This window comes from Phyllostomus hastatus, unplaced genomic scaffold (assembly GCF_019186645.2).
Source record: "Phyllostomus hastatus isolate PE091 unplaced genomic scaffold, TTU_PhHast_1.1 phas_contig_210, whole genome shotgun sequence".
NCBI lineage: Eukaryota > Metazoa > Chordata > Mammalia > Chiroptera > Phyllostomidae > Phyllostomus > Phyllostomus hastatus.
The window spans coordinates 38,715,147-38,730,265 of NW_025333737.1; the positions used below are offsets into that span (position 1 = coordinate 38,715,147).

The 15,119-nt window shown below is 66.6% G+C and overlaps 2 protein-coding genes across 2 annotated transcripts; one reads left to right on the forward strand and one right to left on the reverse strand.

The window, feature by feature from the left end:
* The first annotated feature begins 4 nt into the window (after positions 1–4).
* On the forward strand, positions 5–10,190 carry HEXD (hexosaminidase D). The gene is made up of 14 exons (XM_045836406.1): positions 5–145; positions 374–494; positions 1,022–1,162; positions 1,828–1,937; positions 3,489–3,576; positions 4,502–4,666; positions 5,445–5,628; positions 6,350–6,421; positions 6,788–6,983; positions 7,591–7,673; positions 8,606–8,684; positions 8,795–8,896; positions 9,105–9,194; positions 9,738–10,190. The coding sequence occupies exons 3-14, from the start codon at positions 1,079–1,081 to the stop codon at positions 9,931–9,933; spliced, it is 1,449 nt and encodes a 482-aa protein (XP_045692362.1). The 5' UTR covers positions 5–145; positions 374–494; positions 1,022–1,078; the 3' UTR covers positions 9,934–10,190.
* A 12-nt stretch (positions 10,191–10,202) lies between these two features.
* On the reverse strand, positions 10,203–15,119 carry LOC123817027 (cytochrome b-245 chaperone 1). The gene is made up of 7 exons (XM_045836408.1): positions 15,032–15,119; positions 14,138–14,262; positions 13,426–13,467; positions 12,871–12,944; positions 12,218–12,314; positions 11,474–11,618; positions 10,203–11,264 (listed from the first exon to the last, which is right to left on the reverse strand). The coding sequence occupies exons 2-7, from the start codon at positions 14,220–14,222 to the stop codon at positions 11,144–11,146; spliced, it is 564 nt and encodes a 187-aa protein (XP_045692364.1). The 5' UTR covers positions 14,223–14,262; positions 15,032–15,119; the 3' UTR covers positions 10,203–11,143.

The following is a 15,119-nucleotide window of genomic DNA, read 5'->3' on the forward strand; positions in this document are numbered from 1 at the left end:
GCGTGTCCGAAGGCCCTCGGCTCTCCGTGCAGCTTCCGTGTGCGGTGAGAAAGGAGGGAGAGTCAAGTAGCCCTATCAAGACACCTATGATTCTGAATGAGCCAAGTTCACAGTGAGGGTCATTCATGAAGATTATGTCTCAAAGGTGAGCGATTTACTGATGGGGAGGTAGAAAACCTTCTGGGGTCCATTGGACTAAGAGTTCTGCCCCCCTCATCTGAAACTGGGGGCAGGAGTGCCATTGCAGGCCCCTCAGGGCCTGTGGTCACCTGCCGGGGAGCCGCGGACCCAGCGACAAGTGCGTACCTACCTGCAGTCTGATAAAGAATAGTGAGAGGTGACCCAGGTCTCGGAAATAATCTCGTTTCTATAGATCTTGCAGGAGGGAATCAAGGCAAGGGAACTGGCTCTCCTAACCAGATGGCGCTGACCTCTGCGCCCTCGCGGACTGGCAGGGGCTTCGGTTGCCGAGGACTCTGACGTGCCTGTCGCAGGTGAGATGTGCGCTCTCGCACCCCAGTGTCCCGGGAGAAACCGGGTTCCTGTCTAATGTGAGGCGCACGCACGACCAGTGCGGACTGGAGCTCGGAAATGTCGCTTTTACATTCGTTCCCTGAAAAAACAGATTTCGTTTGTAAGATTTTAAAGCAATTCAGCTTTAAAAGCATTGCGGATTTTCACAATGCTTTTTCATAAGAATGCATCCACCCCCCATCGCCCCATCCCCCGCTGGTAATTTAGGTAGTTGCCTCAAGAATTCTGTCATTGAGCCCTGGCTGGTGTGGCTCAGTGGACTGAGTGATGGCCTGTGAACCAAGGGGTCACCGGTTTGATTCCCAGTTGGGGCACACGCCTGTGTTGCAGGCCAAGGTCCCCAGCAGGGGGCGCACAAGAGGCAACCACACATGGATGTTTCTCTCCCTCTCTTTGTCCTCTCCCTTCCCCTCTCCCTGAAGAGAAACAGAACTGAAACAGGAGTCAGAAGCCTCTGCTCACTAATAAGTCTGAATTTCTCTACCAGGGAGAAGTGCCCCGGACAAGAGATTTTTGTCGTGTATCTTCACAAAAAAATATCGAGATGTCAGGCTCCTCGCTGTTTAAGATGCGGTTTGTTCACCTGGACCTTAAAGGAGCCCCACCTAAGGTCTCATACTTCTCGGAGGTAGGAGGAGCTCCCTTTTGCCCTGAGGGACCCCTCTGGGTTCAGTCTTCCAAGCTGTGAACAGAGTCTTGTAGAAATGTGTGCTTGGCCCCCAGCCATGACACCCGACTGGAGGGGGCCCAGCCTTGTGTATAGCAGACAAGATGTGGTCCCCAAGTCCTTGAGGACAGGAATTCACGTCTTTTGAAATAAAGATGGAGTAATGGGGCAGCCGGGGGAGGAAGCCCGTGAAGTGGCCAGCACCTCTGTTCCCCTCTGGTTCCTGCCTGGTTGCCCCAACCCAGAGCCCTGTCGCACCCCCATCCCAGCTCTGGCGCTCAAAGAGGCTCCTCTCTGCTGCGTCTGGGCCGGACGAGCTGTGCTCTCCGACCCTGCAGCCCGTGGGCCCCGCCCGCCCTGCCCTCCCGCCCCAGCTCAGCCGCCAGTCAGCTGCTGTTCAGAGGCGGCTGCTCTAGGGTGTGTGGTCCCCCCGCCGAGGTGCCAGGTGAAGATGTCGCTGCGTTAGCGAGTTTGGTCTGACGTGACGCAGAGCACACACTCCCGGCGGGAGGTCACGGGGAGGATGTGCGTGTCCGCGGCGGTCCGTGTGAGTGAGGTGGAGGGGTCCCGTGCCGCACGCGTGTCCTCACACGGCCGCCCCTTCTCGCCACCCCCTCTGCCGCCAGGTGTTCCCCCTGTTCCGCGCCCTGGGCGCCGACGGCCTCCTCGTCGAATACGAGGACACGTTTCCCTACGAGGGCCACCTGCGGCTGCTGCGGGCCCCGCACGCGTACAGGTACCTGCCCCAGGAGGGTGGCCGCGTGCAGAGAGAAGAACGGTGTGGGGCGGCCACCTGGGGACGCGGGTGGGGCAGGCGGGGACTTCGCCTGGTGGGGCAACCTGTCTGTCTTTTTACACACGTGTCTCGAATAATAAAAATAGAGCGCGCTCCCAGCCGAGGGGAAAGCTGTGTGCTCACCGTCGGCAGGCGGGTAGCGCTGAGGGAACCGTTGGCAGGTGCCACGCGGGGGGAGGAGGGCTCGCCCTGAGGCCGCCGTGGATCTTCCCGGGAAAGCGGGGACTCGAGGGAGAGGCTCAGAATCCGAGACACGGGGTACGGGGGTCCTGGGCGCGTCCCGCCGGCTCGAGATTCCAGCGCCCATGTAACCCAGGAGCAAGCAGCCCCAAGAGGGTGGGCAGAGGACAATACACAGATGACAGTGATAGAAGAAATTAAAACAGCCACAAAACGCCACTTTGGCTACCAGATTGGTGAACCCTTTAAAGAACCCACGACGCTCTGGTGGTCACGGGGGTGAGAAGCAGCAGGCGTCCTGCTGGCGGGCGGCAAAGAGCCAGGCCTTCCGGGGTGTGGGTGCTGTGTGCCAGGGCTCCCTGGGGTGTGGGTGCTGTGTGTCAGGGCTCCCCGGGGTGTGGGTGCTGTGTGCCAGGGCTCCCCCGTGTGTGAGGGCCGGCCCTGTGGGCGGGCGCTCCGGACCGGGCGGCCAGAGCGTTACTCCGGGGCGCGATCGCCCCGGGTTTCCCTTTGCTCTGTGCTCCCCCGCTCTTCCTACAGCGGACTGGCTCTGTTCGTTTGTGTTTTCAAGTGAACGAGGTATATTTGGCGTCAAGGGGGAACTACCTTCATCTAGTCAGTGCACTTTTAACCTAGGAGGTGGTTTCGGCACGTAGAGAAACTGGAGATCGCTTTCTTTTGAGGTAGATTCGTAGGCGACATCTCTGGTGGGGGGGCTGACAGCCGAGGTCACACCTGCGGCCTCCCCCACGGTGGGGGTGGGGTGGGGGTGGCTCTCCACCCGAAGGGACCTTTCGCCGTCTCCTCTCTTGGGGAGGTCACCTGCTTTCTCCCTCAAGCCCCGACGGTGAGCTCTTCAGGCTGGGCCCGCCTGGCTTGGGTGCCCACCCTCCCTGGGGCAGAAGCAGCCCCAGGTGGCAGGGAAGGACGGACAGGGTGTGGCTGTGTTCCAGCAAAACCACTGGGGGGCGCTGACACACGTTCCTGAATCAGTGTGAATGCCGGCACCGTCCTTAGGCGGCTGCTGCTGCTGCTGCTGCGGGCCGGCCTGCCTCCCCCGCTCTCCGGCGTGATTTGTGTGGCTGCTCCTGGTGGAAGGACGTCAGCGCCCTGTCGTCTGGGTGGGGACGGCTGGTGAAAAGCTGTCACTTCCACAGATTCCAGGGCAGGGGCATCTCCGACCCGGTCGCAGTCCCTGTCGAGCTTTTCGGAGCTAGGACTGTGCTGGTCTGCCCCGGCCCCTGGCCCCGGGGGTGTGGGGAAGCGTGGCCAGGAGCTGGTGTGACCCCCTGGGTGGTCTGGTGTCCGCAGCCCCTCGGAGGTCAAGGAGATCCTGCAGCTGGCCGCACAGAACGGGCTGGAGGTCGTCCCCTTGGTGCAGACGTTTGGGCACATGGAGGTGAGCGGGGGGCCTGGGGCCCAGGTGTGGGGGTCGGGCGCTGGGGCCGGGGGCAGCTCAGCGCTGCAGGGACAGGCTCTCGGGAGCCCCGGCGCACAGCTGGAGAGCGCGGGGCCGTGGGTCAGACCCCCTCTGCCCCGGGCGGAGGGGGAGCCGGGGACCGGGCTGTCTGCTCCCCAGCTGCGCCCCTCAAAGCATGACTGAGCAGCAGCGAGAAGAGGGGACACGCTTCCTGTTTTCTCTGTGCCGTTCCCTCGCTCCGTGCGGGGAGCACGCTCCCACGCTCCCACGCTCCCCTGGGGCCGTCAGGCCGCTCCCCAGCCTGTGTCTGTGGGAAGCGATGAGACACAGGTGGGCTCCGTGCTGCCCTCGAAGGGATGCACCTGTGAGAGCTGCAGACCGACAGCCTCCCCGCGTCCCCGCGGTGTGGAGCCTGGCGCCGGAATGCTCTCCCGGGGCCAGCCCCCACCGGCCCGGGTCCCGCTCCTGGCTTCGCTCTCAGGGGTCTCGTCCCTTTCCGCCTCCGGGCCCCCAGAAAGGTTGTTCTTGAGAAACGGTTCTGCCTGGCTCTTGTTCGGGGGGCAATGCGCCGACCACTTCGTGCACCTGGGGCAGGAAGCCCGCCCGGCCTGTGACTCTGCGTGTGAAGGGGCCTGCCTGCTCCGTCCCCACTCAGCCCGTGCAGAGAGGCCGGGCTGGGGTGCAGCCACTGGGCAGCCCCTGCTGTGCCGCCAGCCACCACGCCCGGCCTCTGCAGGGCTTGGCGCAGGGTTGGGGGCACCGACCGAGACTTGGCCTGTCGGCACGCCAAGACAGGAGCCTGGCTGAGGGTTCCCCCCCACCCCCGGCCGTCCCTTGCTGCAGGGGCTCTGGCGGGAGCCTCCCTCCCCAGGTCCCCGAGCACCCTCCTGCCCTCTCTCCGCAGTTTGTGCTGAAGCACCAGGCCCTGGCGCACCTGCGGGAGGTGGCGCTTTTCCCCAACACCCTGAACCCGCACGAGGCCGAGTCCCTGGCGCTGGTCGCGGCCATGGTCGGCCAGGTCATGGAGCTGCACGCGGGGGCCCGGTGGCTCCACATCGGCTGTGACGAGGTGGGTGCCCGTGTCGCCGGCCACGTCCCACGCCGGCCACGTCCACGCTGGCAGTGCCGTGTCCTCACTTCGCCTTTTCCACCTCATGGCTGCTTCTCTGAGGCAGGAATGTGGCCCGCGTGCTGAGGGGCAGAGGCAGGCCGGCGGGGGGGCGTCCGGCAGAGGCCGTTGGTGTCGCTGACGGGGCCTCCCCCAGGCAGACCTGTGACACGTGGGTCCCGGCGCCCAGGGTCTGGCGAGGGAGGGCTGGGCCCGGAACAGTGGTGCTGCCCGAGCCCCCGCCCCAGTGGGATTCATGCCCCGGGGGCTGGCAACGGGAGCAGGTTTGAGCTGGTTGTGTTCTCCCACCGAAGAAACACCCGTGGGGCCCTCCCTCCCCTGAAGGGAACCCCACGCCCCTCAAGCAGCCAGTCCCACCCCCTGCCCGGCCACCCCCTCGTGTTTGTGGGTTTGCTGGCTCTGGACATCTCCGAAATGGGGTTCCATAGCGTGTGGCCTTTCGTGCCCGGCGCCGTCATGAGCGGGATGCGCCCAGGCTGCGTCCCTGCGTGCGGCTGAGGGACGCTCCGGTGTGTGGGGGGCCGTCGGGGTTATTTCCCTCCGGAGCTGCTGAGAAGGGGACTCTCGCGTGGGACTCCGGGTCTCGGTGGGGAAGGCAGGGCCCCACTCTGCCGCCGGCTGCTCACGTGCCACTTCCCCTGGCGCTCTGGCCGCAGCCTGTGCCCCCAGTCGCTCCGGAGCGTGCCCCAAGGCGGCCGCGTCTGTCTCCCCCGTCCAGGTCTGTCACCTCGGGGAGGGCGAGGCGTCCAGACAGTGGCTGCAGCAGGCGCAGAACTCCACGGCCGCGCTGTGTCTGGCCCACATCCGGGCCGTGGCCAGCCTCGTGCAGACCCGGTACCCCACCACGACGCCCCTGGTGTGGGACGACATGCTGCGGGACATGCCCGAGGACCAGCTGTCAGGTCAGCCCGCCCGTCCGCGTGCATCCGCGGGGAGGCGCCCTGGTGCCGGGGGAGGGGGCGCCCTGGTGCAGGGGGGGGCGGGGGGCAGAGCTGCTGCTGAGCCCCGTCTGCGGAGTGGGGGAGCCAGGGAAAGGGCCGCAGGCAGTCGGTCCCCGTAGACCGCTGCCTAAACTCCCTCACACGAGCACGCCGCTCCCTCAAAAGGCGGTGAGAACCTTGCAGGGGGTTGGCGGGTGGATCCGAACTGGGGGTGGCAGTGAGGCCGTGGGGGGCCCCGGCGGAGGCTCCAGGGAGGGAAGCAGCAGCCTCTCCAGCCCCCAGGCTCGCCCTGCCTGGGTCTTTGGGATGAGACGGGAGGTTGGGGTGGTCACCCTGGCTCCGCCAGAGCTGGGGTCCGGTGCCCCAGTGTCCCCTCCCCCACAGACTGGTACCCATGTGTGGCCACTTGGGTTTCACTGGCATTCGTTACAATTCAGTCCACTCAGCGGTGCGTCCCGGGGCATCTGGGCCTAGGGCCGCTGGCCAGAGCGGTCCGCCCGTGCGGGGAGCTCTGGAGCCCTGGCCGGGCCGGAACTCAGAACTCCGGGCGTCTGGCCGCTGCCATGGCTGGCGGCTTCCTGCTTGTGAGAGCGGCACAGCGTGGGGTCTGCCCGGAGAAGAGGGCGTGGGCGGGGGGCCGTCTCAGCGGGTTCAGTGCTCACGCACGTCCCCCCCCCCCCAGCGTCGGGGCTGCCGCAGCTGGTGGAGCCGGTGCTCTGGGACTACGGGGCTGACCTGGACGTCCGAGGCAAGGGTCAGTGCCGCACTGCTGGAGGAGACCCTGTCACCCCGGCGGCCCAGCGGGGGAGGGGGGGGATGCAGGGCGTCTGTCTCCCCGCCCGTCGGGACCTGTGGTTCACCGCCCAGGGTCCCCAGCCCCGGGAGCGGCCCTCGGCACGGGTCCCGTGGCCAGGCCCTCCCGGGACGGGCTGTCCTAGTGGGCGTGTGAATGGGGGGGCAACGTGATCTGGGGCCCCCTGTGAGATGGGCACCCCCCGGGCCTGGCGGGTGTGGGCTCCCATGGTTCCCGTCTGCACAGCGTGGGGTCGGGCCTCCCGGCTCAGGCTCGGTGGCCGCAGCCGCCTCGGGGCCCGGCCACACCTGCCGCTCTGTCCCTCAGTGCTCCTCGTGGAGAAGTACCGGAAGTGCGGTTTCCCCCGGCTCTGGGCCGCCAGCGCCTTCAAGGGGGCCACGGGGCCGCACCAGACCCTGCCCCCCATCGAGCACCACGTCCGGAACAACATGCAGTGGCTGCAGGTGGCGGCCTGTGGGCCGGCGGACGCGCTGCAGGGCATCGTCCTGACCGGCTGGCAGAGGTGAGGCCACCCAGGCCCGTCCCCGGAGGGGGGGCGGCTCCCACGGCCGGGTCCGTCGCCCTCTTCGCCGCCCGCAGCCTGGGCCTGCGACCTTTCTCATTCAGCAGGAGGGAGGGGCGGGTGCTCTGGGGACAGCGTGGGAGGCGCCCCACGCCCTGCCCGGGGCCCGCTGCCCTGGGCGTCGGGGCCCCCCGTGGGCCCTCTGGTCCACGTGCACGTCCGCAGCCTCCACGCGGCCACCGCACTCGGCCCCTGCACAGTGGGAACCGGGACAGATGGTGGCTCTTCAGGAGTTCCTACCACTTGGAGATTTGACCTAGGAACTGACCCCTGTCCTGGCCAAGTCCTGGCCGCAGGCCTACCCTAGGGTCTGGGAGAGGGGAGGCCAGGTGGCCCCAGCACCAAGGGCAGGTGGAGGCAGGGCCTTCGAGGGGAGCTCTGCCCTCGGTAGCAGAACCATCGGGGTGGCGACCGCAAAGCAGTGGGCCGGGCAGGGCCGTGTGGGCGGGGCCGGCACACCAGGTGTGGAGGCTGGGGGGCCGCCCTGTGGGGCAGGGGCTGGGGCGGGCAGAGGGGCAGCCGCTGAGCGCCTCTCCCGTGGACCCAGGTACGACCACTTCTCTGTGCTCTGCGAGCTGTTGCCTGTGGGGATCCCGTCCCTGGCCGCCTGCCTGCAGTCGCTGCTCCACGGTACGGCGCCCCGCTCTCCCTGGAGGCCCGCGGGGGGAGGGCAGGAGGAGCAGAGGCCCAGGTCCTCTGGGTGGACTGCGTTTCCTCCGCAGTTCGGGGTCGGGGGGCGGCACGCCCGTTGAAGCTGCCACCCCCATCCCCTGCCAGCCCAGGATTTCAGGCCTAAACCCCAGACAGGCTGGGGGGTTAGGGAGCGTGTCCCCTCTAGTGCGCCCTAGAGAGGAGCCCGTCCCCCCCAGACACGGAAACAGGTGCTGCCTTTGCCGCCCACCTCCAGGGCCCCGGGGGGGTGGGGCTGGGGACGGGCCAGGGCAGCGCCCGGAGCATCCTGGCGGCAGCGAGGGCCAGTCACAGAGAGAGGTGTGTTTGCACCGTGACACCTCGGAGGGGGTTGGCACGAGGATGTGTATTGGCACAGAAACACGTCTGGGGACACAGCGGGGGCAGGGCCGGCAGCAAACAGTCATCCAGAGGCCCCGGCTGTGCCGCCGGCAAGACGGAACGGGGGGGCCTCGTCAGGGACAGAGCAGGTGCGGTGCTGGCTGAGCCCAGCACCCAGGGCCGTCTAGGCGGGTGCTGTCACCCACACTGACTGGGAGGTCTGTGCACACAGCAGCCCCAGCCTCACTGGTTCGTTTCCGTGGCCCCCGGAGTCCAGGACCCCGGGGGGAGCCTGGAAGGGCTGATGGCACCCCTGTGTATCCGCCCAGCGGTCTCTGGGCTGTGGCCCTGCTGGCGATGGGGGTCTTAGTTCTCTCACTTTTAACAAGCACATTTTCACGTGTTTTGTAAGAAGCAGCGGGTCTTCTTGGGGTTGGCACAAGCCTGGCTGGCCTGGCCAGCAGCCCGCCTGGCCCGCTGCCACCCACAGACAAGGGGTCCAGGCCTCGCCAGTCCCTGCGGAGGCCCCCTAAGGTCTCCGTTGGTTTCAGGGGGCTTTGCCGAGGAAGCTAGAGCCAAAGTGGAGAACCTTCTCGGGATCCCGAGCCTGGAAATGACCGGCTTTGCGAGGTGACCTCCAGCCCCCAGCCCTGCCACCCCCGTCCCAGTCGGCCCCCAGCTTTGCCCCCCCGCCCCCACATGCTGGTCGGCCCGTCTCAGAGCCTGGGTTCTCTGTGCAGCGAGGGGGCCGGCTCCTTCCCGGGCAGCGACATCCTGGCCCTCGTCACGCAGGTCGGCCTCCACCTGAGCGGCTCTGTGGACGAGATGCTGCAGAGGGACAGGTGAGGGAGGGCCCAGGGGAGGCAGCCCGCCCCCGAGCCCCCGCACCCCCGGGTGAGGGCCTGCCCCTCCAGCACCGGAACTTTCCAGGGAGAAAATGACTTAGCAATCTCTGCCCGATTCTTGAAGTGTTTGAGGCCTTGCTTAAAACCGCCCGAGGCTGCCTGCCCCTTCCCTGGGGCCCACCTGTGTGGGGGGGTTTGCCCGCAGGTACGTGACGGGCTGGTTCAGCCCCTACCATCGCAGGCGGAAGCTCATCCACCCGGCCATGGTCCAGCACATCCAGCCGCAGGTGCTCAGGTAACCCGCCCCTCGCACGGCACCCGCCCCACGGACGCGTGTCCGGTGCCGCACGGTGGTAGCTGTGGCCGTTGCCCGTGACAGGCTTTCTGGGCACCACAGGTGCCTCAGCCTCGCTGCGTGGGCTGTGCCCCTGAGTGTTAGGGAGCCCAGGGTGCTCCTAGCCTAAAAAGGGGGTGACCAGGATGACCTGGGCAGGGCCCAGCACACCATGAGCCCGAGTCGTCCCAGCACCCGGGTGGGGGGCAGAGTCCTGCCAGCCAGCCCTCCGGACACTCTCCCGGCTCCCGGCTGGTCCAGGCCAGTGCAGATGCCCCTGCCGGGCTCGGGGTGCTGGGCACCGTCGTCGACTGGTGCGGGTGCCGACACAGCCCTGCCAGACAGTCGGGAGTCCGGTCTCGGGCTCAGACATTAAAACGTGACGGTCAGCCTTCAGCCCCCCCCACCCCGCCGACAGCCCCCTGTGCGGGTGGGTAAACCGAGGGCGGGACTGGGCTGCTGCTCGGGGTCCTCACCAGGGCTCCCTGCCGTCTGGGCCCGCAGCCTCCTGGCCAGGTGGAGCGCCCTCGTGCGGGAGCTGGAGGCCGCCCTGCACCAAGTCTTCCACGAGGACGCCGTGGACGAGTGGCTGGAGGAGAACGTGCAGCCCAGCCTGGGGCGGCTGCAGGCGCTGCTGCAGGACCTCAGCGAGGCTGCCGGGCCCCAGGCACCCCCGGCCAGCCCCGGCCCTGACCCCTGAGGGGTCCCACTGCAGTGTCCCCCCTCCCCCAGCACGGCTGTCCCTGGGGAGAGGGAAGCAGCGCACACAGAAGGAAGCGCAGACCTGTGTTTACTGACCGGCAGGAACATTGATTCCTGTGAAATAAAGCGGAAAGTAGGTGCTGCAGGCCGTGCTGCTGGGAGTGTGACCAACCCCACTGGGCCCGGGCTGAGCCAGGCCTCCTGGTGGCCCCCACAGAGGGTGGGGCACCTCACGGCCTCGGCAGGAACGTACCAGAAGCCAGCCAGTCACAGCATTTTACTTTATTTTAGAAAAGAAAGCATCTCAGATTTAAGTTTGAAAACCTAGCTTCCATAGGTCTGAATGACCGTGTTCCCGAACCAAGGGGGGCTGGCTGGGCCCCACTGAAAAGGGAGAGGGTGGCTGCAAACCGCTGTCCTTCCTGACAGCCAGGCCGCCTGGGCCTGGCCGGGGTGACCCCAGGGGGTTGCAGGCTGTGCCCAGGTGGCCATGCCCTGAGGCGCCCTCGGGGCCCATCATGTGGGTGCGGCCCACTTCCTGCCATGCAGGAACAGGCCCCAGGCCCTGAGGGCAGCTGCGAGTCCGACTTCCAGGGGGGAGGTCCTGGCTTTAAACGCTGAGCAAAGCTGGAAGAAATGCCCTCTTCCCTCGCGGAGCGGCCTTGTCAGGGCCGAGGGGTCCCTGCCTGTGACGGCCCAGCGCATCCTGGTGGGTTCCGAGATGAGCCATCTTGCAGGAATGGTCTCTCTCCTGGGGAGGCCAGGTGGGTCCCTGCAGCCCGTGGGTGGGACCTCACTTCTGACCACTGAGGACATCGGCCCAGGAGAGGGACGTGGTGTGGGAGCCAGAAGATACTGCTGGGATTCCTGGGGGCTGTGCGCCAGCCTCCACGTCCACAGCCTGAGCCAGCAGCTGCGCCCTAGGGAGCCTTCCCCTTTCAGAGGCCAGAGCCCCCCAGGGCTGGTGGGCTGCAGGGCAGGTCTGTCTAGTCACAGCCCACGCTGCCCAGCAGGGCCCGTGCTCTCCCTGGGCGCCTCGGAGCTGCAGAGATGGCCCAGCCGTGGCCCTGCCCAGAGCTGCGCGAGTGGCCAGGGACCCCACATGGGGGCGGCCGAGGACACAGCGGGGTGACGAGGAGGAGGACTGGCCAGTGGCCTGTCAGGCCTGCCGAGGCGCCATCAGGACCAAGCCCGGGGGTTCCGGGGGGTCAGCTCCGGCCCCTGGGCCCGTCGGCCTCACTGTCGCTGCTCTGAGACAGCTCCCCGGGGCTCTCGAGGCGGTGCAGCTCCAGGAAGGCAGTGATGAGCTTGGCGATGGCTTCCACGTCGCTGAGCCACACGGGCGCGGGGAGGAAGAGCGAGTTACGAGGATAGAACGTGCGCAGCCAGAAAGACTGCACCGGTCCCACCCCGCCCCAGCGCTGCCCAGCAGGCCCTTCCGATCCGGTCCTCCCCCTCCCCTGACCCCAGCCCTGTCCAGCTGAGGTCCCCATCTCCTGCCTGTCCCCACGGGGGCCCCTGACGGGGGAGGGGCTCACCTGCGGTGGCCCATGACGGCGCTCTGGGTGAGGGGGTGCGAGAAGCCGGTGGCGGAGCGCAGCACCACCACGAAGCCCCGCCCGAAGCCCCGCACCTTCTCCTCCTCCACGTTCACGTCCTGGACGTCGTTCAGCAGGACCACCACTGCGGGGGGCACAGGGCAGGCGCGTCAGGGGCAGGGCCCCCCGCACCCGTGCGCTGGGCACCGTCACAGGGCCACTCTGCAGAGAACCCCTTCACGCTTGCCATCGAGCAGAGCATTGGTCCCTGTGTCACAGGCTGGACCTCAGAAGACAGCCAAGGCCAGGACCTGGATGTCACAGGTCAGTGACCACGGTGCATGGTCATGCAGCTGCTGGGCGGCGGCCAGTCTGGGTGAGGAGGAACGTCCAGTGGACCCATCATGGCCTCGAAAGGCCTGCCGTCCTCTCGCGACCGCCCTGCAGCGGCAGAGCAGCGGAGCACCGTGCTGTCCACCCCACCGCTGCTGCTCCCCAGCTGCTGAAAATGCTGTCCTGGTCCCCGGTGGCCGGTCAGCGACCTAGGGAGGCCTGGCAACATGCTTCGGACCAGGGCCTGTCTAGGGGCGTCCCCACGTCCACCCGAGAGGTGGGACACAACCCTGAGTACCGAGCAGCCAGCCGGGACCCGGCCTGTTTCCAGGCCCTGGGCCCGTCCCAGCCGCCGCCCAGCCCTCGGTCCAGCCAGGAGCAGCCTGCGCCCTGGCACCCCCAACGCCTCACCTTGGTCGTGGCCCGCCCGGAAGAGAGTGAGCAGCTTCCTGTACAGGCTGAACGTCTTCAGCACGACCTTCCCAGTGCCCTTGTCAAAGATGGCCTCCTGGAAAACCGGCCACCAGGTGGTCACGGGCTGCTGACCTCAGTGCACAGGCTGGCCGGACACAGACCTCCAGGGAGGGGCCCGGGCTCCCCAACTTTCCTGGCCTCACCACAGACCTCTTCCTGTCCTCCCAGTCAGCCTCCCCAGCCCGACCCCCAAGAGCTGCTCTGCCTGAGCCAAACACTGCAGCCTGACCCCTGGGCTCCTGGCAGGCGAGTGGCCCGGGGGCAGGGCCTGTTTCCTCTTTGCAAGCAAAAGTACAGGCCAAGGTGATCCAGTGAAGAGGGGGGCAGTGGGGGTCAAAGGTCAGAAAGCAGCCCAGGGCCAGGCAGCTCAGAGGACCAGGAAGGGAATCAGGGAGGGGCGGTCACCAAGCTCCCAGAGGAGTGCACTGGCCCCCCCACTTCACTCTGTGCTGTGCAACTCTTGGGAGGACAGAATTTGGGTAAAAACCGTCATGAAGAGCCTCTAGGAAAAAAGCGGCTTCAGAGGATTCCTTGGCCCAGGAGCAGTGACGGACAGGCCAAACCCAGGTGCCCAGCCCTGGCGGCCTCACCTCCCAGTCCTCCAGGTTCTGCACGGCCACGAACAGGCAGCCCGTGACGTAGAAGAGCTTCCAGCCCAGGCTGTCTGCGGACAAACACAGGACACGCCGGGTGAGGGCAGCAGCACCTGAGGGCCCTGCCTGCTATTGCTCTGCCCTCGCTGTCCCCTGGGTGTCACTCAAGGCAGGTGGTCGGGTCCCTTTGGTTCCCAGCATGGTTAGTGGTGGGGGCGGGGGGGAGGGGGGAGAAGGCTTACAGGGTGCTGCTTCAAGTACCTTCCTGAAGAATATTTTCTTTCAGCCAGTCAAACTCAGTAGTGGGGGACGGTTATTTTTGGCACAGGAAAATGCCCGAGAGAGAGGTGAGGTGCAGAATGCAAGGGACGTGGGTATGAGGGAGCGCACACAGCACCCAGGGGTGGGGCCACCGTGAACCATGAGGAGCCAGAGGGACCTGCGCTCCCAAAGGCCAGGCCTCGGTGGGTGAGAGACGTTGGGCTCTCCTCCGTTTCCCCCCTTTCCGAGGAGCCGAGGAAGCCGCTGGGAGGGAGCAGGCGCCGCACTCACCTCCACTGTAGTAGGCAGCAGCCAGGCCGACGGACAAGATCCCTGCAGAGAGAAAGCGGGCGTCTCGGTGTTGGAGCACCGCCAGCCGTGCGCCCACCTCCTTCCCACTGCCAGCGATGGCTGCGGGAACCGCACGCAGGAGCCCAGTGTGGGTTTTACCCCGGCGGTAGGTTCACGGTGTGGAATGAAGACAAGACTGCGTAAGGAATCACAACACAACGCCGGGGGAGACACAAGGAGGAGGCCGCGCGCAGGGTCACGAAAGAGGGACCAGAGACAGCTGCGGAGGGCACAGCGGCACCTCCTCACACCTGCGATGCAGTCACAGGCGCAGCTGCCCGGCGGGTGTAGGGACGGAAGTCAGAGCAGCCTCCACCACTTAGGAGGGGAAAAGGAACGCACCATCGCCCCTCACGTGGGCCCAAGACGTCAATCAGACCTGCAGCCAGGTGTGCGGAAGCAAGTGAAGGGAAACTCGGGGCCCTCAGCGGAGCACGCGGCGTTAACTAACTGATGTGCAGCGGTGAAGAAGGCCAGACAGGCACACATCATATGTAACAGCATGATAAAGGATAAAACCCGGGAGAATACAAAGCAATACAATAGTTCTACATCTTCAAGAAGTAAATCAAAGGAAGTAAAACGTAAGTTTCACTCTCACCCTTTTTCAAAGTTAGGTTTTTCAGGTGGGGGTCAACATGGAAACCCTTACCGACCAGCAGGGACCAGGACCGGATGCCTGGAGACCTCCTCAGATGGAGGCAGGTGCTGCTGCGCCTTTCCACCTGCATGTACATCCCGGGGTCGTGCGGGTACCACGCTCAACAGGAGACCGGGCTGGGAAGGGCAGACAGACACACGTACAACTGAAGACCGGCAGCCACTGCCCAGGCAGGTGCCAGGTCTCCAGGGCAGGGGGCTCGGCTGGCCCGCCGGCAAGGCCTGCACGGGCTGGGGAACCGGTCGGCCTCTGAAGACCGGTCGGCCTCCGATGACCGCCGTCTCTCTGGTTCTGCAGATCACCTGATGCCCCAGGGGCCCGCTTCCTCTGGAAAGACGGCCCTTCTCTGTTCAATTATGCTGACTGCACCGGGCCCCTTGCCCCGCTCGGACTCACAAACTATCAACCGGCACTTGATCCTCACCTGCCCCATCTAACCTGGAAACTTTAGCTCCCAGCCGCCTTCAAGCTCCCGGGACCCCGCCGGGACCTAGCAGGACGCCCTCACTTCCCTGTGCGGGTCCCCGCCAAAAAAACGGAACCGCCAGTCTCGTGGTCTGAGTCCGCCCTGGCGCGGACGGAAGAAGCCAGCCGTGCAGCCTCCTTGGCTGCGGGAGGGAGAAGTGCCCCTGCAGACCGAGCCTGCCGGGTCGAGTCAAATCCCTGACACTGGCGGTGCCGTTCGCCCGCGAACGCCGCATCAGCGCTCGTCACTGCCCTCCCCTCCCCGCGCAGCGAGGTCGCTGGCCTGGGCGAGGGGTGCCGCCGGCGGCCTGACTTCTGCAGGCCTCGGCCGCTTCCCGAGCCCGCGCCCTGGAGAGTGGAGCCCGCAAGCCCCGCCGCCCGCCCGCCCCACCTCGACGGCGGCCACGGCCCCGCGCCTACCGAAAACGCCGACTGGTGGGCGGGGGTGCAGAGCGGGACCTGAGGCCGCGGCTCGGGCGGCTGACTTCCGGGGCTGGGGGCGGGGCCT

Excerpts from the sequence above, each read along its gene's own strand:
- HEXD (XM_045836406.1), top strand. The coding sequence starts at position 1,079 with ATGTCAGGCTCCTCGCTGTTTAAGATGCGGTTTGTTCACCTGGACCTT. Across the intron at positions 1,163-1,827 it reads AGGTCTCATACTTCTCGGAG|GTGTTCCCCCTGTTCCGCGC; the intron begins GTAGGAGGAGCT and ends CTCTGCCGCCAG. Across the intron at positions 8,685-8,794 it reads GAAATGACCGGCTTTGCGAG|CGAGGGGGCCGGCTCCTTCC; the intron begins GTGACCTCCAGC and ends TTCTCTGTGCAG.
- LOC123817027 (XM_045836408.1), bottom strand. The coding sequence starts at position 14,222 with ATGTACATGCAGGTGGAAAGGCGCAGCAGCACCTGCCTCCATCTGAGG. Across the intron at positions 12,315-12,870 it reads AGAACCTGGAGGACTGGGAG|GAGGCCATCTTTGACAAGGG; the intron begins GTGAGGCCGCCA and ends CCGGTTTTCCAG. Across the intron at positions 11,619-12,217 it reads CCGGGCGGGCCACGACCAAG|TGGTGGTCCTGCTGAACGAC; the intron begins GTGAGGCGTTGG and ends TGCCCCCCGCAG.